Source organism: Aotus nancymaae, unplaced genomic scaffold, assembly GCF_030222135.1.
Source record: "Aotus nancymaae isolate 86718 unplaced genomic scaffold, 86718_ANA_hifiasm-v0.15.2.pri h1tg000028l, whole genome shotgun sequence".
Classification (NCBI taxonomy): domain Eukaryota; kingdom Metazoa; phylum Chordata; class Mammalia; order Primates; family Aotidae; genus Aotus; species Aotus nancymaae.
This window is the reverse complement of record NW_026988441.1, coordinates 33,696,807-33,723,965: the sequence shown is the minus strand read 5'-3', so window position 1 is coordinate 33,723,965 and position 27,159 is coordinate 33,696,807. Positions and strand designations below refer to the sequence as shown.

The following is a 27,159-nucleotide window of genomic DNA, read 5'->3' as shown; positions in this document are numbered from 1 at the left end:
ACCTGTAATCTCTGTGCTTAAGAAGACTGAGGCAGGAGGACTCCCTGAACTCAGGAGTTTGAGACCAGCCTGGGCAACATAGCAAGACCCTGTCTCTACAAAAAAAATTTTAAGTGAAAAAAAATTAAGCCAGGTGCAGTGGCTCATGCCTATTAGTAATCCCAGCACTTTGGGAGGCCGAGGTGGGTCGATCATTTGAGCCCAGGAGTTGGAGACCAGCTTTGGCAATATGGTAAGACTCCATCTCTACAAAAAATAAAAAATAAAAAAAAAACAAAAAAACGTCAGCTAGGGCTGAGAAGCAGCTCACGCCTGTAATCCCAGCACTTCGGGAGGCTGAGGCAGGTGGATCACCTAAGGTCCATGGTTCAAGACCAGTCTGGCCAACATAAAATCCTGCCTCTATTAAAAATACAAAAATTAGGGGACATGGTGGTGCACATCTGTAATCCCAGCTACTCGGGAGCCTGAGGCACGAGAATTGCTTGAACCCAGGAGGCAGAGGTTGCCGTAAGCCAAGATCACACCACTGCACTCCAGCCTGGGTGACAGCAAAACTCCATCTAAAAAAAAAAAATCAGCTGGACATGGTGGTGTGCACTTGTAGTCCCAGCTACTCTGGAGGCTGAGGCAGGAGGATTGCTTGAGCCTGGGAGGGCGAGTCTGCAGTGAGCCATGATTATGCCACTGCACTCCAGCCTGTGCAACAGAGCAAGACTCTGTCTCTTAAAAAAAAAAAAAAAAAGTGGGCCTGGTGTGGTGGCTCACGCCTGTAATCCCAGGACTTTGGGAGGCTGAGGCAGGCAGATCAGGAGGTCAGGATATCGAGACAATCCTGGCCAATGTGGTGAAACCCTGTATACTAAAAATACGAAAATTAGTCAGGCTTGGTGGCATGAGCCTGTAGTCCCAGCTACTTGGGAGGCTGAGGCAAGAGAATTTCTTGAACCCGGGAGGTGGAGGTTGCAGTGAGCTGAGGTTGCACCACTGCACTCTAGCCTGGTGACAGATCAAGATTCCATCTCAAAAAAAAAAAAAAAAAAAAAAAAAAAGCCAGGCACAGTGGCACGTGCCTATAATTCCTGCCACTTAGGAGGCTGGAGCCCCAGAGTTTGATGCTGCAGTGAGCTATGACTGTGACACTGCATTCCAGCCTGGAGGACTGAGTGGAGACCCTGTCTCTTAAAGAAACCCAAAAACCAAAAAACCAGGCATTATTATTCCCATTAAGCATGTGACATTTGTGTCTGTTGTTATGATGTCCCTGGCACCCAGTAGGTTCTTGGTGTCTCCATCGATGATGCAGGATGTGTGGATATGGGGCAGTGAGGGCTGTGAGCATGTGATGAGCATGTGACCCAGCCCCTGGTTACCGCACCACACTGCACAGGTTGCTTATAAAAACCATTTTAAATTAAAAAAGGGAGGAGGAAGCATCAGTGCGCACACAGATGGGGACACAGGGACAGAGGGCCCAGCCCCGAGTACAATGTGGTCGCCCCACAGCCCAGTGGGCACCAGGGGAGACTCTCCTCCCAGCACAGACAGCTGAGGCCTGGGTGCCCGTTCCTCTAGGTGCAGCTTTGGTCCCTGCGGGCTCAGAGGTCTGCCTTTCGGAAACTTGCTCTGTTCAAGGAGTTCCTGGGAAAGGAAGGAAGGTGTGTCAGCATGGCCGTGGGGCCCCCAACTCCATAGACCACCCCAGCCCGTATCTTCTTTGTTCTCCTCGTCCTCCTCGGAGGATCTTTCTGGCGTCTCTCCTGCCCCTGATCTGGCTATGGGATTCTCAGATTCTCTCTTGCAGCCCACCACGGAAGATATGAATCATCCCCATTTTACAGATGTAGAAACTGAGGCTCAGAAAGATGAATTCATATAGCAGGGAAATGACGGCTCAGAACCTGCCCTGCCTTTGTACACCTGGATGACATACTCAGATGCTGACACAAAGCTGAAGCTACTGAAGCTGGGTGTGGTGGCAGCTCATACTGTAATCCCAGCACTTTGGGAGGCCAAGGCAGGTGGATCACCTGAAGTCAGGAGTTCGAGACTAGCCTGGCCAACATGGTGAAACCCCGTCTTTACTAAAAATACAACTAATGGCCGAGCGTGGTGGCTTATGCCTGTAATCCAAGCACTTTGGAGGCCAAGGCGGGCAGATCACCTGAGGTTGGGAGTTCAAGACCAGCCTGACCAACATGGTGAAACCCCGTCTTTAAAAAATAAAAAAAACCCCAACAAATTAGCTGGGTGTGGTGGTGGACACCTGTAATCCCAGCTACTCAGGAGGCTGAGGCAGGGGAATCGCTGAAACCTGAGAGGTGGAGGTTGCAGTGAGCCAGGATCGCGCCACTGCACTCCAGCCTGGGCGGCAAAGTGAGATATTGTCTCAAAAAAAAAAAAAAAAAAAATCCAGAAACAAAACAAAGTCCAAGCTACCATGGAGCATGTTGCTGTGTACGTGTAGGACGGCCCCCATCCTGCATCTGTCCCGGCCTGCCTCTGTGTCCCCTCTCCAGTCTCTAGGATGGGGGCAGCAGGGCAGGCACCTGAGGCCAGGTGGGGTGGGTGCCAGCAGCTGGGGCAGGCGCTGGGTGAGCATGGGCTGCAGAGCCTCCCGCAGGCGGCAGTAGTTGCGCTCCAGCTCGCGGTGGTACTCCTTCTGGTCCTGCCCAATCAGGGCCTTATTTTTCCGCAGCGCGTCCTCACATCTGAGGGCCAGAGGGCGAGAGATGCTCAGAGACTGGCACACGGGACTGGAAGCAGGACTAGGGGTAGGGGCATCCGTAAGGCGGGGCCAGACATGCAGAAAGACCTGCAATAGGCAGTCAGGTAGGGAGAGCGGACTTAATGGGAATCAAGGAGATGGGGGAGCCGGGCAGAGATCAGGTAGGCAGGGAGCTATGATACGGAGGTCAGGCAGGCACGAGGCCCCTCTTGGAGGGTTTTGTGCCTACTTCTTGCAGAAGTCCTTGAAGCAGAGCCGCAATTTGTTGTGATGCCGGAAGAGCTTGGGGTCTTCTGGGATCTCTGCTAAAAACACCTGGGCCACCTCCAGGGGACCCTGTGGGGTGAGAGGGACTGGTGAGCCAGGCTGCATGGTGCCTGGAGTCCCCCGTGGGGCCTGCATCCCCCTTCCGCCAGCCATGCCTGGTTCACGGTGGGCCCCACGGAGCCCTGAAGCACCATCTGCAGCATCTTAGCATCTGGTGGGTCCTGCTCGGTGGCAAAGGCCAGCTCCCGTGTCTTCTTCTGCATGTCCTCAATGGCCACCTCCACCGGCGTCAGCACTGTCTGTGGGGTGAGGGGAGGGGCGTGCTCTTGCTGGGACTGAAGGTGTCCTGATCGAAGCCAGTTGGGGGCAGCTCACACCCCGCTGGGAGCAAGAGGGGGTCCTGGAACCCAGGCAATGAACAGAACCTGGGGGGCTTCCTGGGTCTGATTCTGGGGGTTCCAGCCTGGGGTCTGCTGGGTGTGTTGCCCTGGAGTCCAGGGGCTTGACATCTGGGGTCTCCAGACTTCCTTGGGTCTGGAGGTAGAGGTTTGCGCCTGGAAGTTGGAGTTTGGGGTCCCCAGCCTGGTTCTGGGGTACAAGAGCCAATTTTTTGGTCTAGCGTATCCACATCTCTCCTCCCCGGATCTGGGACCCCTGGAGTTCTCTTCCCTGGGCCTTCTTAGATTTGGGGTCCCTGTGCCTCCCCTTTGTGGGTCTAGAATCCCTGCGTCTGGAGATAGAGGTTTCAGTTTAGAGATTGAAATTCACGGTCCCCATATCTTCTCAGCCCAGTGCTGGGGTACCGGGGCCACACCTCTCCTCCCTGGGCCTTCCTAGATCTGGGCTCCCTGTGCCTCCTTGTTCTGGGTCTGGAATCCCTGGGGCTACCCTGGATCTGGGGTCCCTCCATCCTGCCTCCCAGGTCCCCCTGGCTCTGATGTCTCCTCCCCTCCCCTCCCTGGGAATCTGGTCTAGGGTCGCTGTGCCACCCCTCTCTGGGTCTGAGATCCGTGGGCCACCTTGAGTCTGGGTCCCTGTGTCTTCCCTCCCCTCCCCTCCCCTCCCCTCCCAGGGTCTGATGTCCCCCCACCTCCCCACCCTGGGCGCAGGGTCCCCACCCACCTCCTCCCGGTGGCACACACGGATGCGAGTCTTGATGTAGGGGAAGGCGTGGTCAGTGCTGAGCAGCGTCTTACGCTTGTGCTGCTCCGGAAGCTCCCCGTGTGCGCGCCCGTCCGGCGTGAAGGGCGTGCAGAACAGGAACGTGCGAAGCCCATAGTTGCGGTCAAAGTAGGTCACCCGGTCTTTGAGCTCGTAGGTATCAAAGTATGGTTCCACGTACGTGATCTGGATGTAGGCCTGCGCGCAGGGTCGGGTGTGAGGGTCCCAAGGCCGCAGCACGCACAGTCCAGACCCTGCTCCTGGAGAGGGATCTGAGCATCCCTGCATCTGGGGACTTTGGGATTTCTAGGTTGTCTTATGTCTGGATGTTTGGGAATCCCCTGAGGAATAGGTTTTGGGGTCCCTCGTGAAATATGATTGGGGTTTCCCAGAGAAAGAGGATTTGAGGGTCCCTAGGAAATAGTACTTGGAGTCTCTGTGAATGTAGGGTTTTGGGGAAACAGTCGGGGGACGCACCTTCTGTGAGTCGAGCTTGGACTTGTCCACAGGGTTAGAGTCTTTGATAATTTCAATCACGTCATCACCAAATCTCTCCGTGTAGAACTCCTGGGGACACAGGGCTGACTCGGGGCCACCCGGGAACAGCCCCTCCTCCATCCCCAAGGTAGCCCCACACCCCATTCCACCCCCCACCACAAGGACGTGCCTCCAGCCGGTGTGAGATCTCCGCCAGCTTCGTGATCGATGGCTCCTTGTACACAAACTCCTGCTCATCCAGGTCGCCGAAGCGGGCGCCGTAGAAGCCCACGCGGAAATATGTCCCGAACACTCGCTGGGGCTGTGAGAAGGGGTGTGGTTGTCTGGGAGGCCCCTGCTGGAGGTCTCCCCGCCCCAGAGACAGGTCTCCTTGAGTATCAGGATGGGAGTGTGAGGACTCTGAGACCATCAGGGCTTGGGCACAGGCAGGGGACCCTGAACACATCGGGGCATGGATCGCAATATGAAATTAGGAATGGGGCTGTATTGCTTACAGGTGCGTCCAGGGTATACAAAAGGTGCCCAATAAATGCTTGGATGGCTGAGGGAAGGGATGGCTGTCTCCCACTCTGGGACAGAGGCTCTGACTCCTTTGTTCCAGTACATTCCCTTTCCCCTCCCCTGATTTGCCCACAAACTGGGTATACAGTAGGTGCCCAATAAATGCCTGAATGGCTGCGGGAAGGGATGGCTGTCTTTCACTCTGGGACGGAGTTCTGACTCCTTTGTTCCAGCGCATTTCCCTTCCCTGCCTTGATTTGCCCACAAAACTGGGTATACAGTAGGTGCCCAATAAATGCTTGAATGGCTGAGGGAAGGGATGGTTGCTTCTCACTCTGGGACAGAGGCTCTGGCTCTTTTGTTCCATGGCATTCCCCTCCTCCTGTCCCCAGCCCTAAGTTTGGAAGAAGGAACCCCCTCCCCGCCACCCCAAGAACACCGCCCCGTGACTGGAAAGTTAGTGGGATGGCTGCACATTCACTTACCAAGGCAGATCCGGGAAGGGTGGTGCAGACATGGTGGGGCCAGAAGTGTGGGGGACAGAGAGACAATGTCATGGGAGAGGTCAGAGGTCAAAGTGCCCTCAACCCCCAGGGTCCTAGTTAACACAGCCCCGTAAGAATCACTCCATCGGGAGAGAGATCAGAGACTGGGGAGGGACAGGACCTGCCCACCCCACCCGGCTCCCATCCAGCACGCCTGCCTGCGCTCGGGGTTTCTGCCATCTTTGGCCAGAAAATTCTCCCCAAACTAGGAGATGCCTAAAAATAGACCTAAGCAGGCAAGAAGCAGGGTTGGGGTAGGGGTGGAGCGGGGGACACATTAACCAGAAATGGGGGAGGCTGGGAGGGACAGAGACCAAGAGACACAGAGATGGAGAGATAGCAAGATAGGGAAAGCCACGTGAGAGACCCGGAGAGATAAGAAAGAGATCATGAGGGAGTCAGAGCCACCCCGCCACCCCCCTGCAGTGACCAAGCTGGCCCTGGCAGAGGGAGGGGTGTCTCTGGAGAGCTCCCAGCTGAGTGAGTCACAAGCTGCCCTCAAGATCTGGGGCGGGGGGAGCATTTTTGGGGAAGGGAGGGAAGTGATGGGGTGGGTGCGTCCTGGCCACTAAGCCCCAGCCCCAGCGGCCAGCGGCCATGCTCCTCTGGCGCCCCCTGGTGTTCACTGACGGCTGCTGGCCACTCATCATGGGGGTCCCAGAGGCAGGTGGCTGTCCACCAAGGTTGACTCACCTCCCAGCCGGAACTCTGTTGGGGAGAGAAGGGCCAAGGTCAGCAGCCCTGGGGATGAGGAGTGGGGCTGAGGGTGGGGCCTGGGGGGCGGGCCTGGGTCCACCTGGTGCATGATCTTGGTGAAGGCCTCCTGCAGTTTGCCATGTACCACAGCCAGCCGCTTGTAGTCACGGTGGGCTTCCAGGATGGGGATAAGGTTCTTGTAGACCTCATTCACTGCCTCATAGAGCCCGCCCTGAGGGTGAGGTGTGGTCAGGATTCCCCAAACTGTCTGCCCCTCTCCACTGTGCTCCTGTCTACCCATCTCCTCCTTGATCCTCTGTGTTCCTACCCACCCTCCATCACCTCTTCCAGGAAGTCCACCCTGACCACCCCCATCCCAGATGGTGGCTGAGCCTTTCCACTCAGCTCCTACAGAGGGCTCCATGGTCTTCATCACTTCTTCTGTTTTTTGTTTTTTTTTGAGATAGGGTCTCACTCCATCACCCAGGCTGGAGTGTAGTGGTGTGCTACAATCAGAGCTCATTGCAGCCTCCAACTCCTGGGCTCGAGAGATCTTTCCACCGTAGCCTCCTAAGTTCCTGGAACTACAGGCACATGCCACCATGCCCAGCTAAGTTTATTTTAGTTTTTATAGAGTCAGGTTGTCACTATATTGCTCCAGGTGGTCTGAACTCCTGGGCTCAAGTGATCCTCCTGCCTTGGCCTCTCAATTAGCTGGGATTACAGCCTTTCACCACTTTTTCAGAGACAGGTGCTCACCATATTGGTCAGGCTGGTCTTGAACTCCTGACCTTGTGATCTGCCCGCCTCGGCCTCCCAAAGTACTGGGATTACAGGCGTGAGCCACCGCGCCTGGCCCCTTTGCCACTTTTAACAAGAATATTCTATGGGACAGGTATGATGTACATCTGCACTTCACCCCTCTGTGTTCCCTCATTGATGGGAGAAGCAGAGTTTTTTTTTACCCCCTACTCCTCAAAGGAGAAACTGAGTCTCAGACATATGGAGGTGTTCCTCAGGGCCAAGACCCAAACACTAGCCCATCTGGCCCTGGGCCCATGACCTCTATGCCCAACTACCTCTTGGCATGTGGTAATATGCCCCTCACCCCCAGAGGGTGCTGGCATCAAGCCTGGCTCAAAACAGGCGCCCTGTGAGATTTGCTGTCAGAAGGTCTGTGTCCACTCCCTGGCTTCTTCCCTGAGGCCTTTGTGCGAGCATGGCTTTTTAATTTTTATTTATTTATTTATTTATTTTTCATTTTCATTTTAATTTTTTTTAAGAGACAGGGTTTCATCATGTTGGTCAGGCTGCTCTCGAACTCCCGACCTCAGGTAATCCGCCTGCCTCAGCCTCCCAAAGTGCTGGGATTAGAGGCGTGAGCCACCGCGCCCGGCGTTGTTTTTTTTTGAGATGGAATCTCACTCTGTTGCCCAGGCTGGAGTGCAGTGGCGCGATCTTGGCTCACTGCAACCTCTGCCTCCCAGGTTCAAGCAATTCTTCTGCCTCAGCCTCCCAAGTAGCTGGGACTACAGGTGCCTGCCATCATACCAGGCTAATTTTTGTATTTTTAGTAGAGATGGGGTTTCACTATGTTGGCCAAGCTGGTCTCAAACTCCTGACCTTATGATCTGCCTGCCTTGGCCTCCCAAAGTGCTGGGATTATCGTCATAAGCCACTGCGCCCACGCCCAGCTAATTTTTTTTCCTCCACCCAACACCCCCTCCATATATATATATATATATATTTTTTTTTTTAGTAGTGGCGGGATTTCTCCATGTTGCCCAGGCTGCTCTTGAACTCCCGACCCCTAAGGCCTTTGTCTCCAAGAATCTAGCAAAGTGACAATAATGAATACAATGTCACTAAAGGGCCAGCACCACAGAAAAAAATCTCAGTGGAACACCTGACTTCAAGTGTGACCTTGAATCTCACTGGGCTCTCAGATGAAACTGCCAGTTCCCCAGAAATGCGAGGAACTGAGAAGCAGGTAAAGTGACATCACATGGACACAGCCAGCCTCACACAAACCAGAAAAACACACGGAGCAAAGGCCCCAGGGCTCCTGCAAGTCAAATGCAGAAGCCACCAACTGCCCTCATACAAACAAGCAAACTAGAGAAGAAAACCCCTTTACAACAGTGGAAAATCAGTTGCTGGGCACGCTGGCTCACGCCCGTAATCCCAGCACTTTGGGAGGCTGAGGTGAGAGGATTGCATGAGTCCAGGTGTTTGAGCCCAGCCTGGACAACATAGCAAGACCCCATCTCTCAAAAAAAAAAAAAAAAAAACCCCAAACAATTAACAAAGAAAAAAAAATTAGCTGGGTATGGCAGTGCACACCTATAATCCTAGCTACTCAGGAGGTTGAGGTGGGAGGATCACCTGAACCCAGGCGGTCAAGGCTGCAGTGAGCCATGATTGAGCCACTGCACTCCAGCCTGGGTAAGAAAGCAAGACCCTGTCTCAAAAAACAGAAGGAAAAAGAAACTTAGGACATAGATCAGCCACAGTCATTGTGGGCCCTTATGGGATCCTGATTCAAACCAAGTAATCCCAAAAAAGATACATTGGACAAGACCCAGGACATCTAAGTATAGACCGCAATGAAATGACATTAATGATATCAAAGGATGACCATTAACTTGGCTATGATAAGAGTTTTGTAAAAGGGTCTTTATCAGAAAGGGTTGCACAGGGGGTACTTGTGGGAGTGATGGGAAAATTGCTGAGATTTGCTATGTATATATTTTTTTTGAGACAGAGTCTTGCTCTATCCCTCAGGCTGGAGTGCAGTGGCACGATCTCGGCTCACTGCAACCTCTGCCTCCCAGGATCAAGCGATTCTCATGCCTTAGCCTCCTGAGTAGCTGGGACTACAGGCACGCACCACCACGCCCGGCTTATTTTTGTATTTGTTTTTTTTTTGAGATGGAGTTTCGCTTTTGTTACCCAGGCTGGAGTGCAATGGCGTGATCTCGGCTCACCGCAACCTCTGCCTCCTGGGTTCAGGCAATTCTCCTGCCTCAGCCTCCCGAGTAACTGGGATTACAGGCACGTGCCACCGTGCCCAGCTAATTTTTTTTATTTTTAGTAGAGATGGGGTTTCACCATGGCCAGGATGGTCTCGATCTCTTGCCCTCGTGATCTGCCCGCCTTGGCCTCCCAAAGTGCTGGGATTACAGGCGTGAGCCATCGCGCCCGGCAATTTTTGTATTTTTAGTAGACAAGGGGTTTCGTCATGTTGGCCAGGGTGGTCTTGAACTCCTGACCTCAGGTGATCTGCCTGCCTGTGCCTCCCAAAGTGCTGGGATTACAGGAGTGAGCCTTTGTGCTCAGCCTGGGATTTGCTTTAAGCTGGAGCTTCTCTAAGATGCATGTGAATATCCAAATTCTTTATTTAGTTTTTGACACAAGGTCTCACTCTTTCACATAGGTTGGAGTACAGTGGCACGATTACAATTCATTGCAGCCTCAACCTCCTGGGCTCCAACGATCCTTCTGCCTCAGGCTTCCTGAGTAGCTGGGACTACAGGTACGTGCCACCAACCCAGCTAATTTCTTGTATTTTTCGTAGAGACAGGGTTTTGCCATCTAGCCCAGGCTGGTCTCAAACTCCTGGCCTCAAGCAGTCCTCCTGCCTCAGCCTCCCAAAGTGCTGTGATTACAGGCATGACCCACTGCACCCGACCCATTTTTATTTTAGTATAGAAAGTTTCAAGCATTGCTCGGTGTCCCAGCTACTTGGGAGGCTTAGGCGGGAGGATCGAGTGAGGCCAGGAGTTTGAGACCAGCCTGGGCAACATAATAAGACTCTCTCTCTATAAAAAATTTAAAAATTGGCAGAGTGTGGTGGCACATGCCTGTAATCCATCACTTTGGGAGGTTGAGGCAGGCAAACCATTTGAGCTCAGAAGTTCCAGACCAGCCTGGGAAATATGGCAAAACCCCATCTCTACAAAAAAATATAAAAAATTAGCTGGGCATGGTGATGTGTGCCTGTAGTCCCAGCTACTCAGGAGACCAGGGTAGGAGAATCACCTGAGTCCTGAAGACCAAGGTTGCAGTGAGTCATGATCACGCCACTGCACTACAGCCTGGGTGACAGAGCGGAGGCCCTGTCTCACACAATATTACAAAGAAAAAATTATATAATAATTTAAAAATTGGCCGGGCATGGTGGCACATGCCTGTAGTCCCAGCTACTTGGGAGGCTGAGGCAGGAGGATTGCTTTAGCCTGGAGTTCAAGGCTGCAGTGAGCTACCATTGCACCACCAGGTTGTACGCCAGTCTGGGCAAAAGGGTGAGACTCTGTCCAAAGAAAAAAAAAGAAAGGAAAATTGAAAGGATCTCCAATGTATGGAAGGCTTGCTGTATCAGGCCTGCATCAGGGCCTCGTGGAGGCACGGGCAGATAACAGGGCCTCTGAGAATCCAATTCTTCTTTTGTTTTTGTCGATACACAGTCTCACTGTCACCCAGGCTGGAGTGCAGTGGTGTGATCCCGGGTCACCACAACCTCTGCCTTCCGAGGTCAAGCGATTTTCCTGCCTCAGCCTCCCAAGTAGCCGTGATTACAGGCACCTGCCACCACGTAGAGACAGGGTTTCGCCATGTTGGCCAGGCTGCTCTCAAACTCCTGACCTCGTGATCCGCCTGCCCCAGCCTCCCAAAGTGCTCAGATTACAGATGTGAGCCACAGTGCCCAGCCAATTCTCCTTTCTAAGCCCCCTGCTGGAAGAGTCTAGGAAGCAGATCCGATGATGCCTCCCTGGCCTGAGCCCCCTCTCCTGCCCCCAGGAGTCCCCACAGTCTCACCATGGTGAAGTAGGCGGCTGCCTCTTCCAGCAACCCGACCAGCCCCAGCTCAGTGAAGTGCTTCCCAGAACAGAAGCCCTCCTCGTCGGGTGACAGAATGTCGTCGGAGATGGCAGACTCCTCTAGCACGTTGGATGAGATGTTCTGGTGCAGGAGAGGTGGCGTCAGACCATAGTCCCCACTGCACGTGTGCCGCCTGCCACCCCCCACTCTCTCACTGCTCACCTGGAAGGAAACGCAGCCTACGGGCAGGTGGCGGTGGTCCTCGAGCAGGGCGAGGTACTCGGCCACGAGGGCGGCTGCGTGCACCATGCACTGGGCGGCCTCGGCGTGGTTGCCCAGTTCCGCGTGCTTCCCGGCCATGTTCTGTAGCCAGGTCAGCCGCAGGTCCGGCGAGCCCTGGTAGCCCCGGGCAATTCTGGAGTCGAGGTGAGGTGATGGGGGGATGTGAGGAGGGGACCTGCTTCCCAATTGTCCATCCCCTTCACTGGTTACCCCCAGGTCTGCCCCAAGCACCAGCCAATCTCCTCACCTGTACGCCATCACCTCACTCATTCCCTCACCTGTCTCCCCACCTGTCTTCCCTTCACCTGTTTTCTCACCTGCCGGCCAGTCATCTCTTGACCTTCCTACCTTACATATTCCTCTAGTCATCTTCCTCCTCACTTGTCCTGCTGTCTCCCACTGACCAGCCAGTCTCCTCACCTGTACCCTACTGACCTGTCCAGCCCCTCACCTGTCCAGCCCCTCACCTGTCCACCCCCTCACTTGTCTACCCCTCACCTGTCCACCCCCTCACCTGTCCACCCCTTACCTGTCCACCCCCTCACCTGTCCACCCCCTTACCTGTCCACCCCCTCATTTGTCTACCCCTCACCTGTCTACCCCCTCACCTGTCCAGCCCCTCACCTGTCTACCCCTCACCTGTCTATCCCCTCACTTGTCTACCCCTCACCTGTCCACCCCCTTACTTGTCTACCCCTCACCTGTCTACCCCCTCACCTGTCCAGCGCCTCACCTGTCCACCCCCTCACCTGTCTACCCCTCACCTGTCCACCCCTTACCTGTCCACCCCCTCACCTGTCCACCCCCTCACTTGTCTACCCCTCACCTGTCTATCCCCTCACCTGTCCAGCCCCTCACCTGTCTAGCCCTCACCTGTCTGTCCCCTCACTTGTCTACCCCTCACCTGTCCACCTCCTCACTTGTCTACCCCTCACCTGTCTACCCCCTCACCTGTCCACCCCTCACCTGTCTACCCCCTCACCTGTCCAGCCCCTCACCTGTCCACCCCCTCACCTGTCTACCCCTCACCTGTCTACCCCCTCACCTGTCCAGCCCCTCACCTGTCCACCCCCTCACCTGTCTACCCCTCACCTGTCCACCCCCTCACCTGTCTACCCCTCACCTGTCCACCCCCTCACCTGTCTACCCCTCACCTGTCCACCCCTCACCTGTCCAGCCCCTCACCTGTCCACCCCCTCACCTGTCTACCCCTCACCTGTCCACCCCCTCACCTGTCTACCCCTCACCTGTCCACCCCTCACCTGTCCAGCCCCTCACCTGTCCACCCCCTCACCTGTCTACCCCTCACCTGTCTACCCCCTCACCTGTCTACCCCTCACCTGTCTACCCCCTCACCTGTCCATCCCCTCACCTGTCCACCCCCTCACCTGTCTACCCCTCACCTGTCTACCCCCTCACCTGTCCAGCCCCTCACCTGTCCACCCCCTCACCTGTCTATCCCACCTGTCTGTCCCCTCACCTGTCTATCCCCTCACCTGTCCACCCCCTCACTTGTCTAACCCTCACCTGTCCACTCCCTTACCTGTCCACCCCTCACCTGTCTATTCCCTCACCTGTCTACCCCCTCACCTGTCCCCCTCACCTGTCTGCTCACCTGTCCCCCTCACCTGCCTCTGTTAGGGACTGTTCGCTCCCCTGCTCCCTCCTCACCTCCTCAGACATCGACTCTCATCCCTGCTCTCTCTGTACCTGTTGGGGTGTGGGCGTGGCTGAAGGTACGGGCTGGCCCGCCTCACCTGTACATGAGGTCGATGAGCATCTCAGGGTCCTCCTGGTGTTCCTTCATCTTCACCGTGTCTGTCAGGATCATGTGCAGGTTGAACATCAGGTCCTGGACCTGGAGTGGGGGAATGTGCAGGGGCCAGTGAGAGCGCTAGGAAGTGAAGGGAGCCAACGTGGTGGGACTGGGGGAGGCGGGGAGGGGGCCCAGCAGGTGTCACCTGCTCTGCAAAGGTGCTGTCCCGCAGCCCCACGTCCTCCTCAGCATAGGTGAGGATGGTTTTGAGTGAACGTCGCAGGTGCTCTTCACTGAAGTTCTGCGTTGTTCCCACCAGGGATGAAAGCGACATGGTCACCTGCATCTTCACGCGGGCAAAGTTCTGCATGGACAGGGGAGGGAGAGTGGAGCTGGCAGTCTCAGACTCCAGACCCCACCTCAGGGCCTGCTCAACCTGCCCACATGGCCCTTGCATTCTTTTTTTTTTTTTTTTGAGACAGAGTTTCACTCTCGTTCCCAGGCTGGAGTGCAATGGCACAATCTCAGCTCACTGCAACCTTTGCCTCCTGGGTTCAAGTGATTCTCCTGCCTCAGCCTCTCAAGTAGCTGGGATTACAGGCACCCACCACCATGCCCAGCTAATTTTTTGTGTTTAGTAGACACATGGTTTTACTATGTTGGCCAGGATGGTCTCGAACTCCTGATCTCAGGTGGTCCACCCACCTCAGCCTCCAAAACCAAAGTGCTGGGATTACAGGCGTGAGCCACTGCACCCAGCTCTTTCTTTCTTTTTTTTTTCTAGATGGAGTCTCACTCTTGTTGCCCAGGCTGGAGTGCAGTGGTGTGATCTTAGCTCACTGCAACCTCTGTCTCCTGAGTTCAGGCGATTCTCCTGCCTCAGCCTCCTGAGTAGCTGGGATTGCAGGTGCATGCCACCACGGCTGGCTAATTTTTGTATATTTGGTAGAGACAGGGTTTCACTGTGTTGACCAGACTGGTCTTGAACTCCTGACCTCAAATGACCCACCCGCCTCAGCCTCCCATAGTGCTGGGGTTACAGGCGTGAGCCACCGCCCAGCCCGCCTTTGTATCTGTTGCTCAGGCTGGAGTGCAGTGGTGCAATCACGGCCCACTGCAGCCTCAAACTCCTGGTCTCAAGTGATCCTCCCACTTCAGCCTCCCAAAATGCTGGGATTACAGGAATGAGCCAGGGCACCTGACCCCCAATTGTGTTCTGAGCCCTCCTCTTGCCCGTCATGCTCAGTGACTGCCTCCCCATCTCTCACTCCCTCTATGGCCCCAAGACCCCACTGGCCACTGACCAGAGCCCTGTGTGGACCACGCCTCCTTGCCCCACTCACATGGCCGATCTCGAAGTTCTGTCGCATGAGCAGGTACAGCGAGGCGCTGGCGTGTGTGCGGATGGTGCTGATGCGGCTGCCACAGTGTCGTAGGAGCCTCAGGCACAGGTCGGCACACAGCTCCGTGTCCTCCTCGAACAGCAGCTCCGGAAACTGCCCCCCAGGACCCAGACAGACACTGTCCAGCCCTTCCCCATTCTGGCTCACAAGGGAAGTGGCCCAAATGAGGACTGCTTGGGCAGAGATGTCTGTTTGTGTTCTGTCCTCTTTGGCCAAGTGCCACTGGGTTCGGAGTCAGACCTGGGTTTAAGCGCCTTGCTGTGTGACCCTGGGCAAGTGACTTGGCCACTCTGATCCTGCCTGCCTTCCACTGCAAACTGTGGCAAAGCAGTCTGCTCCATGGAGTTGCAGAGCACACAGTAAGTGCTCAATGATTGAATGATTGAGGTACTTTTTTTTTTTTTTTTTTGAGACAGGGTCTCACGCTGTTGCCCAGGCTGAAGTGCAGTGGCATGATCATGGCTCGCTGCAACCTTGACCTTCTGGGCTCAAGCAACCATCAGCCTTCCTAGCAGCTATGACCACAGGTGCATGCCACCACACTTGGTTGATTTTTTGTAGAGATGGGGTCTCACCATGTTGCCCAGGCTGGTCTCCAACCCTAGGCTCACATGATCTTCCCGACTCAGCCTCCCAAAGTGCTGGGATTACAGATGTGAGCCACCATGCCTAGTCCCAGGTAATTTTTTAAATTTTTGGTAGAGATAGGGGCTTTGCTGTGTTGCCCAGGCTGGTCTCAAACTCCTGGCCTCAAGCGATCCTCCCACTTTGGCCTCCCAAAGTGCTGGGATATAGGCGTGAGTCACCGCACCAGCCTAGAGCTTCTGTTGCTTTCTAAGAATCATGGTTGTTGAGTGGTGCTCACCTTGGACACAAGGGCCCGCTGGGTGGCCAGGCCATGCTGCAAGAAGAGGGCACTCTGGGCACTGCCCAGGCTGTATAGCACAACCTTCAGCACTGCCCCTAAGACGCTCTCCCGGGCTTCTGACAGCATCACTGTCTGGAAGGGAGGGAGTCAGAAATCCTGGTGTTAGAGCCTAGGGTGGTTATGGGGACAGGGAAGGAGAGGGATTATGGGGTCAGAGATCACAGAGCACTGCAGTTGGGCTCAGAGCGCAAGGCAGATGCTGGATCAAGCCCTACCTGCACGATGATCTCCAGTGTGTCCAGAACCACTAGGCTTGCCTCGGTTGCCAGGTTCCCTTCCACCAAGGCCTCGTGTTCCATTTCCTCCTTGGTCCTGGAAGGGGAAGCGAGGTCTTGGGGCCCCACTCAGGGTGAGATCCTATTCCATGGCTAAGCTCTCTCCTTCCCCTGGTAGTCCTGGGGTGCTGGCTCCCTCGAAGCTGTTCTGTTTTTTTTTTTTTGTATGTATGTTTTTTTTGTTTGTTTGTTTTCTGAGAGAGGGTGTCACTCTGTTGCCCCGGCTGGAGTGCAGTGGTGTGATCACAGCTCACTGCAGCCTCAACCTCCCAGGCTCAAATCATCCTCTTATCTCAGCCTCACGAGTGGCTGGGACCACAAGCACATGCCACCATTCCTGGCTACTTTTTTTTTTTTGAGATGGAGTCTCACTCCATCGCCCAAGCTGGAGTACAGTGGTGCAATCTTGGCTCACTGCAATCTCCATCCTCCTTCTGGGTTGAAGCAATTCTCTGCCTCAGCCTCCCAAGTAGCTAGGATTACAGGCACCCACCACCACATTCGGCTTACTTTTATATTTTTAGTAGAGATGGGGTTTCACCATATTGGCCAGGCTGGTCTTGAACTCCTGACCTTGTGATCCATCCGCCTTGGCCTCCCAAAAGTGCTGGGATTACAGGTGTGAGCCACTGCACCCAGCACCTGGCTAATTTTTAAATTTTTTGTAAAGACAGGGTCTCACTATGTTGCCCAGGCTGGTCTCGAACTCCTGGACTCAAGCGATCCTCCCTCCTCAGCCTGAACTGTTCTGAACCCAGCAAACTCCCTCCCACCCACACCCACTTGTCCACGCGGTCTGAGGTTTGCTTCCAATGTGTGATGCTCTTCCGCCAGCGCACGTTCTCCGGATTCCCAAATGGGCTCCTCTCTGAGGCGCGTGGGCGCATGATCACAGATGCATAAAAACACAGGGCACATGTGAACACCAGGAGAAACGCACAGGCATGAAGATATTCGGGTGGGCTGACCCGTGAGGACACTGGGTGGGGCAGAAGCCTGCTGGGTGGACACACACGGGCAGACACGAGTGACAGATGGGGACGCACAGGCCCATGTGTACGGTGATGACGCCTGGACTTCTCTCCGGGAAAAGTGAGGCAGAAAGTAAGCGAGGGACGGCCCCATTCATGGGGTCCCTTGACACAAGGTGGGAGCAGCTGGTGGGATGGGGACACGTGGCTGTGTCACCCTCTTACCACGACTTCGCCGAACCATTTCTTGTCGAGCTCCGATGGTGCCTAGGATGGCTTCCTCTAGTCGCGCCTTCATATCCAGTGATTTTTTGAATGTGAGGCTGTTGATGCGTTCAAAGGCTTTTTTCCCCTGGGAGGGCAGAGAACTGGGGTTCAAGGTCGACTCTGCTCTTTTTGGTGGGACCTGAGCTGGCCCTTTTTTTTTCCTTTTTTTTTTTAAGACAGAATCTCGCTCCGTTGCCAGGCTGGAGTGCAGTGGTGCGATCTCAGCTCAGTACAACCTCCGACTCCTGGGTTCAAGTGATTCTCCTGCCTCAGCCTGCCGAGTAACTGGGATTACAGGCGTGGTGCTACCACGCTCAGCTAATTTTTGTATTTTTAGTAGAGAGGGGGTTTCACCATGTTGGCCAGGATGGTCTCCTGACCTCGTGATCCACCCACCTCAGCTTCCCAAAGTGCTGGGATTACACGCATGAGCCACCATGCTCGGCCTGGCCCCATCTTTTTCTTTGTGCTCTTTCTCACCTCCGGGCCCCTGTGCCTAAACACAGTTTGACCCTTTCCTCTAAATTTTTAGCAATTACTAGTTTTTTTTTTTTCTTTAAGACAGAGTCTTTCTCACTCTGTTGCCCAGCCTGAAGAACAGTGGTGCGATGTTGGCTCACTGCAACCTCCACCTCCCAGGCTCGAGCGATGCACCTCAGCCACCTCCGCAGCTGGGACTACAGGCATGCACCACCATGCTCAGCTAACTTTTGTATTTTTTGTAGAGATGGGGTTTCACTATGCTGTCCAGGCTGGTCTCAAATTTGTGGGCTCAAGCAGTTCGCCAGCCTTGGCATCCTCAAGTGCTGAGATTACAGGCATGAGCCACTGTACCAGGCCCTTAAAAAAAAATCTTTTTTTTTTTTTTTTTGAGATGGAGTCTCACTCTGTTGCCCAGGTTGGAGTGCAGTGGTGCGATCTTGGCTTACTACAACCTCTGCCTCCTGGGTTCAAGTGATTCTCCTGCCTCAGCCTCCCAAGTAGCTGGGACTACAGGCATGCACCACCATGCCTGGCTATGTTTTTATATTTTTAGTAGAGACAGGGTTTCACCATGTTGGCCAGGCTGGTCTTGAACTCCTGACCTCAAGTGATCCACCCGCCTCGGCCTCCCAGAGTGCTGGGATTACAGGCGTGAGCCACCATACCTGGCCTCCACATTCCAAATTCTATTCACAAAGGCATTTCTCACTTCATTCCTTGGCTCAGCACAGAAACAGTCCACCCCTTTACTCTCAGTCCCACAGAGTCCTCTGCACGAAGACAGTCCACCCCTTTACTCTCAGTCCCACAGAGTCCTCTGCACAAAGACAGTCCACCCCTTTACTCTCAGTCCCACAGAGTCCTCTGCACAAAGACAGTCCACCCCTTTACTCTCAGTCCCACAGAGTCCTCTGCACGAAGACAGTCCACCCCTTTACTCTCAGTCCCACAGAGTCCTCTGCACAAAGACAGTCCACCCCTTTCCACACAGCCTGCAGCACCCTGGGCGCTGAGTACATCCTTAGCCTGCCTCCTCCATCATCTCCTGCCCACACCCTCGAACCTTGTACTCGAAGGCAGCCAGGCAGAGGTACAGCAAGTCCAAGAGACGTCCCAGCTGGGGGAGCGTCAGGTCAGTGGCCCAGCGCTGCAGGAGCGCTGGCTCTGCGTTTTTTAGCACCCACAGCACACACGCCAGCAAGGTCCGGCTTGACTCAGCAGAGAGGGCACAGCCTGCCCGAGAAGCCTGGGGCTGGAGAGGAATCAAAGTCAGTTTTCATTTTCTCCATGTGAGATGAATCCTGGCCAATCGGTATCTTTATTTATTTATTTTTTTTGAGGTGGAGTCTCGCTCTGTTGCCAGGCTGGAGTACAGTGGTGCCATCTTGGCTCGCTGCAACCTCCACCTCCCAGGTTCAAATGATTCTCCAGCCTCAGCCTCCCGAGTAGCTGGGACTACAGGCATGTGCCACCACGCCCAGCTAATTTTGTATTTTTAGTAGAGACAGTGATTTACCATGTTGGCCAGGATGATCTTGATCTCTTGACCTCATGATCTACCCGCCTTGGCCTCCCAAAGTGCTGGGATTACGGATGTGAGCCACCACGCCCGGTCCAATCTGTATCTTGATACATGGCTTCTCTCATTCAAAATGAATGACATCTATGGGGACAAGCCTCCCTACTCACCGTTGGTGGTGCCTGGGAGATGCTGGCCCGGGAGCCAGGGGCTAGGGGGCCACCAGCAATGGCCATGGCCACAGAGGGGTTGATGGTGCCCGAAATGTCCGCTTCACCTTCTGTGTCTGAGTCAAGCATTGAGGCCAGTCTTGACCGCTGACCTGGGACCTCTGTCAGAGAAGGACAGAGGGAGAGAAAGATAAAGCCTTGGTAAGTGCTGTCCCTATCTCAGATTTCAGAAGTCTTCCCTCACAGCCAGGCACAGTGGCTCATGTCTGTAATTCCAACACTTTGGGAGGCCGAGGCAGGTGGATCACCTGAGGTCGGGAGTTTGAGACCAGTCTGGCCAGCATGGTGAAATCCTGTCTCTACTAAAAATACAAAAAATTAGCCAGGCATAGTTTTGGCGCCTGTAATCCCAGCTACATGGGAGGCTGAGGCGGAAGAACTGCTTCAACCCAGGAGGTGGGGGTTACAGTGAGCCAAGATTGCGCCGTTGCACTCTAGTCTGGGCAACAGAGTGAGACTTTGTCTTGGGGGAAAAAAAAAAGTTTTCCCACACAACAGTCCCAAGAGTGGGTCTCTGGTTGTCTGCTCCTGGAACTCGCTTATTTTACTTATTTTTTTTAGATACAGTCTTGCTCTGTCGCCTAGGCCAGAGTGCAGAGGCGCCATCTTGGCCCACTGTGATCTGTGCCTCCCAGGTTCAAGCAATTCTCATGCCTCAGTCTTCTAAGTAGCTGGGATTACAGGTACACGCCACCATACCTGACTAATTTTTGTATTTTTAGTAGAGATGGGGTTTCACCACATTAACCAGATGGGTTTCAAACTCCTGACCTCGAATGATCTGCCTGCCTCGGCATCCCAAAGTGTTAGGATTACAGGTGTGAGCCACTGCATCTGGCCAATTTTATTTTATCTTTTTCGGACAGGATCTCGCTGTGTCACCCAGGCTGGAGTGCAGTGGTGCAATCTTGGCTTACTGCAGCCTCAGCCTCCTGAACTCAAAACTCAAGTGATCCTCCCACCTCAGCCTCCCGAGTAGCTGGAACTGCAGGGGTGTGCTGCCATGCCCAGTCAGTTTTTGTATTTGTTATAGAGACATGGTCTCACTAGGTTGTCTAGGCTGGTCCTCAACTCCTGTACTCAAGCAATCCACCCACCTCGGCCTCCCAAAGTGCTGGGATTATAGGCGTGAACCACCGCACCCAGCCTTGACGCCATTCCTATAGCATCAGTCAGCACTGATAACAGCCTCTCCTATGTGCCAGGTGCTGTTCTAGGGACCTTAAAAATATTCACTCCTCCAAATCATGGATGGCAGCTCGAGAAAAACAAAAATTACTTTTTTTTTTTTTTTTTTTTTTTTAAGACAGAGTCTTGTTCTGTCGCCCAGGCTGGAGTGCAGTGGCGTGATCTCACTGCAACCTCCGCCTCCCCGGATCAAGTGATTATTCTGCCTCAGCCTCCTGAGTAGCTGGGATTACAGGCGCCCACCACCATGCCCGGCTAATTTTTTTTTGTATTTTTGGTAGAGACGGGGTTTCACCATGTTGGTTAGGCTGGTCTCGAACTCCTGACCTTGTGACCCACCCACCTTGGCCTCCCAAAGTGCTGGGATTACAGGCGTGAGCCACTGTGCCCAGCCTAAAAAATAACTCTTAATCATTAAAACAACCCTATGGAGATAAGTACTTTCATTAGTCCCACATTACGGATGAAGAAACTGAGGTACAGAGAGGTTAACTTACTTGCCCAGGGCCCAGGGTCAGACAGCAGGTAAATAGAAGAGCTACAATGCTTTTTTTTTTGAGGCAGAGTTTTGCTCTCACCACCCAGGCTGGAGTGTGATGGCATGATCTTGGCTCACTGCGACTTCCATCTTCCAGGTTCAAGCAATTCTCCTGCCTTGGCCTCCTAAGTAGCTGGGATTACAGGTGCCCACCACCACGCCCAGCTAATGCTTATTGTTTTTTTTTGTTTGTTTGTTTTTGTTGTTTTGTGTTTTTTGAGATGGAGTCTCTCTCTTGTTGCCCAGACTGGAGTGCAATGGCGTGATCTCAGCTCACTGCCTCCTGGGTTCAAGCGAGTCTCCTGTCTCAGCCTCCTAAGTAGATGGGATTACAGGTGCCCGCCATCACGCCCAGCTAATTTTTTTTGTATTTTTAGTAGAGACAGGATTTCTCTATGTTGGCCACGCTGGTCTTGAACTTTTGACCTCAAGCAATCCACCTGCCTTGGCCTCCCAAAGTGCTGGGATTACAAGCGTGAGCCACCTGTGCCCAGCCCAGAAGTTACAATTTTATCCTCAACAGTCTGGTTCTGAAATCTATGCTCTTAACAAGGTAACCCCCATTTTCTCTCCTAAAAAGTCTCAACAGAGAGAGAAGTTGCCAACAAATATATAGCAGATCTTGCCCTAGAGTCTCCTGAAACAAAAGGTAGACTGAGTCTAAATAAAGCTCTAGCCCAGTCCAGCCTAGCTCAATTCCTGATTGAACTGAGGTGATCAGCCCATTATCCTATCTGCCTAAGAGAGGAAAAGGAGACTTCTCACTGAAAGATGACATTGCTTCATCCCTATGGTTCTTTTCTTTACAATGTCCAGAATATAATATAAAAAACTACAAGTGATGAGGCAGGAAAATGTGATGGATAAAAGAGAAAAAGAACAGAAGCAGATACATAGATGATCAAATCTGGAAGTCAGCAAACAGAAACTTTTAAAATTAGAAGAAAAGTTGAGCAAAAATGAGAGACAAAAGATGGAGAATTTCGACAGGGAACTGAGATCTACCAAAAAATCAAATGGATATTTTACAATGAAAAAAAACCCCAATATCTGAAATTAAGAACTCAATGGGCTGGGTGCGGTGGCTCACGCCTGTAATCCCAGCACTTTGGGAGGCCGAGGTGAGTGGATCACCTGAGGTTGGGAGTTTGAAACTAGCCTGACCAACATGAAGAAACCCTGTCTCTATTAAAAATACAAAAAAATTAGCCAGGCATGGTGGTGCATGCCTGTAATGCCAGCTACTTGGGAGGCTGAGGCAGGAGAATTGCTTAAATCCAGGAGGTGGAGGTTGTGGTGACCTGAGATCGCGCCAGTGCACTCCAGCCTGGGCAACAAGAGTGAAACTCCATCTAAAATAATAATAATAATAAAAAATAACTCAGTGGATGGGGTCAACAGGACACTCAGCACAACAGAAGCCATAAGTGGTGAACTCGTAGTGAATGAAAAATTTCCCTATTAAATTACAGAGAGGAAAGAATGAAAAAAAAACAGAGCAGGGTATAGCAGATGTGTGATGTGATCAAAAGGCCTAATATACATGTAATTGGAGTCCCAGGAGAGAAGAGTGAAAATGAGGCAGAAAAAAATTCAAGAGAGAATAGCTGAGAATTTCCCCAAACTGATGAAAGGCATCAACCCACAAATCCCAATTTTGTGCTTCCAACTACTATTATACTGCACCAACAATGCCTGTAAGTGTTTGTTGAAAATGAGTGAATCGGGGGCCGGGTGCGGTGGCTCACGCCTATAATCCCAGCACTTTGGGAGGCCAAGGCGGGTGGATCACGAGGTCAAGAGATCAAGACCATCCTGGTCAACAAGGTGAAACCCCGTCTCTACTAACAAATACAAAAAATTAGCTGGGCATGGTGGCGCACGCCTGTAGTCCCAGCTACTCGAGAGGCTGAGGCAGGAGAATTGCTTGAACCCAGGAGGCAGAGGTTGCGGTGAGCTGAGATCGCACCATTGCACTCCAGCCTGGGTAACGAGAGCGAAACTCCGTCTCAAAAAAAAAAAAAAAAAGAAAGAAAATGAGTGAATCAATTAACTCCAATCATTTTCTCACCTGGATGTTCCCCACTTTCTGCTCTTAGAAAATAATAAATGGTACAATAATATCTCCCATCTATTGTAGGATGACAATATATCAGTACTACAGCCCCCCACATTTTCATATAACCTTATGAAGTGGTTGGTGTTATTACTGTTCCCATTACAGGGGAGAAACCTAAAGCTCAGAGAGGTTATGACTTGACTAGTCTGTCACAGCACTTTAAACTTCTCTGCTAATGCTAATGCCTACACTCGTACCCCTGACTGTGTTCTCCCACCTTTCCTATCCTGTGCCTTCTGTGACCAAGTCCCTGGATCATGTGACCACATTCTCCCCTGGCCCACTGACCGGCAAAGTCATGCAGCCGTGGCAAGGTGTCCCGTGCAATTGATAGCAGTGGCAGGTACAGCTCAGCCACACGAGCCTTCACGGTGGCCTCAGCGTAGCGGGGGTCAGTGTCATGGCTGCATAGCAGGCTGTGCACAGCACTGATGGCCTTCTTGTGCAACAGGGATGCCCTATGGGATAATGGGGTGCTCAGGACAGGATGGACATGGCTCCTGGACTGTCCCACCTTCCCTGAGTCTAGACAGGGCCTCTGCTCACCCCTCAGCCTCGGGGTCAAGGGCCAGCGCCAGCTCTGTCAGCAGGAGCCCAGCTAGGAAGTGCTGCTGCCGGAATGGTCCACTCAGTTCGAACATGCTGGTCACCTTGGGGTCCGGGGCTTGGCTGGAGAAGGTGGAGCTCTGTAGAGAGTGGGGGGAAAATGGGGGATGCCAACAGTCAAGGGTCAGAGGTGAGAGGTCACCATTAAAGCCATCTGAGAGGTGACAGAAATCATGGTGCCAGTAGCCACAGATAAGAAGCTGAGATCAAGTCATCTGGAGATGACAGTGGATATGGGTTTCAAGGCCAGAGGTGAGAGGCTGAGGTTTAATAGGGAATGGGGTCAAAAGTCAGAGGACTTAGAAATAGCAGATCAACCACTGGGCTGGGAGTTAGGCTGGGAGTTAGAGGAGAGAAATCAGAAGTTAGTCCTTCTGGTTCTTTTAATTAGAAGAGAGAAAAAAAAAAAGAAGTCCTTCTGGGAAATTGCTGAGAATGACAGGAGAGGTGAAGGGTTAGAGGTAAAAAGTCAAACATGGGCCTGGCGCATTGGCTCACGCCCGTAATCCCAGCACTTTGGGAGGCCAAGGCAGGTGGATCACAAGGTCAGGAGTTGGAGACCATCCTGGCCAATAGAGTGAAACCCCATCTCTACTAAAAATACAAAAATTAGCTGGGTGTGGTGGCACGTGCCTGTGGTCCCAGCTACTCGGGAGGCTGAGCAGGAAAATTGCTTGAGCCTAGGAGGTGGAGGTTGCAGTGAGCCGAGATCACGCCACTGCACTCCAGCCTGGTGACAGAGTGAGACTCCATTTCAAAAAAAAGAAAAAAAAAAAAGTCAAACATAAGGAATCAGTTAACTTGGGCAATGGCCCACTGTGAAAGGGACAGAAATGAGGGAACCCTATGAGATGGACTGAAGGTGAGAGGTGGTAGGTCAAAGGCGCCAGCCTACCTGGGAGGTGGTAGAGGACACAGAGGGGGAGGGCGAGGCTGGGGGCGACAGGGGGCAGCAGGGGAGGTTGAGGGTGACGTAGTGCTCGTGGCTGCACAGGATGCGGGTGAATTCCATGCGCAGGGTCAGCAGAGCGGCTGGATTGGGGGATGACTGGAGCCGCGTGGCCACCTGTAGGAGAGGGGCGGGCAGCAGTGATGTCAACATCGCTCCACCCACCATCCGCGCCACACCCACCCCGCCTTGCCCCGCCCACTCCTACCTGCTTGTAGTGGCCCCGGACCAGGTTGAAGATGAAGCCGCGGTCCACCAGGGACAGAAGGTCACTGAGGAAGAAGGCCAGGCTGGCGTTAAGGCGCTCGGCCAGCTCCACATCCTGGGGACACAGGGACCTGTCAACTCACACATCCACACCTCCTCCCGAAACCTCAGCCCCCACAGGGCCTTGGCTCTTACTGCAAGATCCTCTGCCCTCTCTAGTCCAGAGCTCAGAGCTGGGGAGAGACTACATTTCCGAGCCTCCCTTGCAGTGGAACCACATGAACAATTCTGGCCAATGGGATTTGAGGGGAAAGTGAGGCAGCCTCTTATACGGCAGAAACACCTGGGTGCCGGTGAACTGCCAGGGCCAGGCCCACACCGTGACACCTCCACAACCTACTTAATGCTCAGAAATAAGCTTTGGTTATTTAAATCACTTGTGACTGTTGAAGCAAATTAGCCTCTGCCCTAACTGATCCGCTCTCAGCATCATTTATTTTTTATTTTTATTTTTATTTTATTTTATTATTATTACTATTTTTTTTAAAGATGGGGTTTCACCATGATGGCCAGGCTGGTCTTGAACTCCTGACCTCTGGTGATCCACCCACCTCAGCCTCCCAAAGTGCTAGGATTACAGGCATGAGCCACCGCACCCGACTTATTTTGTTTTATTATTTATTTTGAGATGAGTCTTGCTCTTGTCGCCCAGGTTGAAATGCAATGGTACGATCTTGGTCGGGAGTTCGAGACCAGCCTGGCCAAGACGGTGAAACTCCATCTCTACTAAAAATAAAAAAATTAGCCGGGCATGGTGGCGCACGCCTGTAGTCCCAGCTACTCAGGAGGCTGAGGCAGGAGAACTGCTTGAACCCGGAAGGTGTAGGTTGCAGTGAGCTGAGATGGCACCACTGCAATCCAGCCTGGGCAACAGAGCAAAACTCCATCTCAAAAAAAAAAAAAAGGTGGATTCTCAAGGGCATTGTTCTTCCCTGGATCTCTTTCTTGGGCTAATTTCCTCACCATCTGGATCAGCCCCTGGGAATGTCAGTCTTTGGGACGGCTCCAGTGAGACAAGGTCAAAACCTTTGAGACCAGCTTGGAGGTCATGTGGGATTGTGCAAGGGTTGGCCTGGGCCAGAATGCCATTTCAAAAATCTGGAAAGTTCCCATCAAATCCAGAGGTCCCATTTCACTTTAGAAACCAGACCATCTCCTAGCATGGGTAACATAGCAAGACCCTGTCGCTACAAAAAAAAAAAAAAAAGAAAGAAAGAAAGAAAGAAAGAAAAAGAATTAGCTGGGTATGGTAGCATGCACCTGTAGCCCCAGCTACTCTGGAGGCTCAGGTGGGGGGACTGCTTCAGCCCAGGAGTTTGAGGCTGCAGTGAGCCATGATCACACCACCACACTCTAGTCTAGACAACAAAGCGAGACCCTGTCTCAAAAACAAATATAAAAACAAAAACAAAACCACACCCACAGAAACCCCAGACAATCTGGCCAGGCATGGTGGCTCGGGCTTGTAATCCCGGCACTTTGGGAAGCCAAGGTGGGAGGATTCCTTGAGCTCAGGGGTTGGAGACCAGTCTGGGCAACATAGTGAGACCCTGACTCTACAAAAAAATAAAAATAAAAAACAAATAGCTGAGTATGGTGGCTTGTGCCTCCGGTCACAGCTACTTGGAAGGCTGAGGAGGGAGGATCCCTTGAGCCTAGGAGGTTGAGGCTGCAGTGAAGTATGATCACGCCACTGCACTCCAGCCTGGGCGACAGAGCAAAGAGACCTTATCTCAAAACAAAAAACAAAAACAGCCAATCTGGCCAGAGCTGAGCCGCATTCCTGCAGGGTTTCTCTTGACTGGATTGAGTGATGGTCACCCCTGTTAGCTGGGACATCTGCTGTCTAGTCCACCATAAGGCCCCACTTTCCCAACTGAAACTCGTATTGACAGCAAGGGCTCTGGAGCTGGTGGCTCACATTCAAAACCTCATTCTGGCCCTTCTCAGTCATGCAATACAAGGTTAAGCTCCTCACCCATTCGATGCCTCAGTTTCCCCATCAGTAAAATGGCGATAACAACAATACTAACTTCACGAGGTTGTGAGAATTCGATGACACGATCCATATAAAATGCTTAGATACACAGTAAGTGCTCAATAAATGCTCAATATTGGCTGGTCCGATGGTAGTGGGTTATTAGAACTTCTTAACATCAGT

At 52.9% G+C, this 27,159-nt stretch overlaps 1 protein-coding gene across 1 annotated transcript in view; it reads right to left on the bottom strand.

The window, feature by feature from the left end:
• Positions 1-1,391: 1,391 nt before the first annotated feature.
• Positions 1,392-27,159, bottom strand: part of DOCK6 (dedicator of cytokinesis 6) — a 64,721-nt gene continuing 38,953 nt past the window's right edge. Inside the window, exons 27-50 of the mRNA XM_064381850.1 lie at positions 24,940-25,053; positions 24,678-24,848; positions 23,723-23,862; positions 23,465-23,634; positions 19,272-19,432; positions 18,646-18,834; positions 17,058-17,184; positions 16,645-16,729; positions 15,802-15,898; positions 15,524-15,658; positions 14,599-14,751; positions 13,461-13,619; positions 13,257-13,357; positions 11,440-11,632; positions 11,215-11,358; positions 6,497-6,628; positions 6,394-6,408; positions 4,824-4,949; positions 4,634-4,723; positions 4,118-4,354; positions 3,151-3,294; positions 2,958-3,064; positions 2,550-2,711; positions 1,392-1,641 (exon numbers count right to left, since the gene is read on the bottom strand). Of these exons, the coding sequence (XP_064237920.1) occupies positions 1,599-1,641; positions 2,550-2,711; positions 2,958-3,064; positions 3,151-3,294; positions 4,118-4,354; positions 4,634-4,723; positions 4,824-4,949; positions 6,394-6,408; positions 6,497-6,628; positions 11,215-11,358; positions 11,440-11,632; positions 13,257-13,357; positions 13,461-13,619; positions 14,599-14,751; positions 15,524-15,658; positions 15,802-15,898; positions 16,645-16,729; positions 17,058-17,184; positions 18,646-18,834; positions 19,272-19,432; positions 23,465-23,634; positions 23,723-23,862; positions 24,678-24,848; positions 24,940-25,053 (3,195 nt within the window). The 3' untranslated portion in view covers positions 1,392-1,598. The remainder of the gene's footprint in view (positions 1,642-2,549; positions 2,712-2,957; positions 3,065-3,150; positions 3,295-4,117; positions 4,355-4,633; positions 4,724-4,823; positions 4,950-6,393; positions 6,409-6,496; positions 6,629-11,214; positions 11,359-11,439; positions 11,633-13,256; positions 13,358-13,460; positions 13,620-14,598; positions 14,752-15,523; positions 15,659-15,801; positions 15,899-16,644; positions 16,730-17,057; positions 17,185-18,645; positions 18,835-19,271; positions 19,433-23,464; positions 23,635-23,722; positions 23,863-24,677; positions 24,849-24,939; positions 25,054-27,159) is intronic.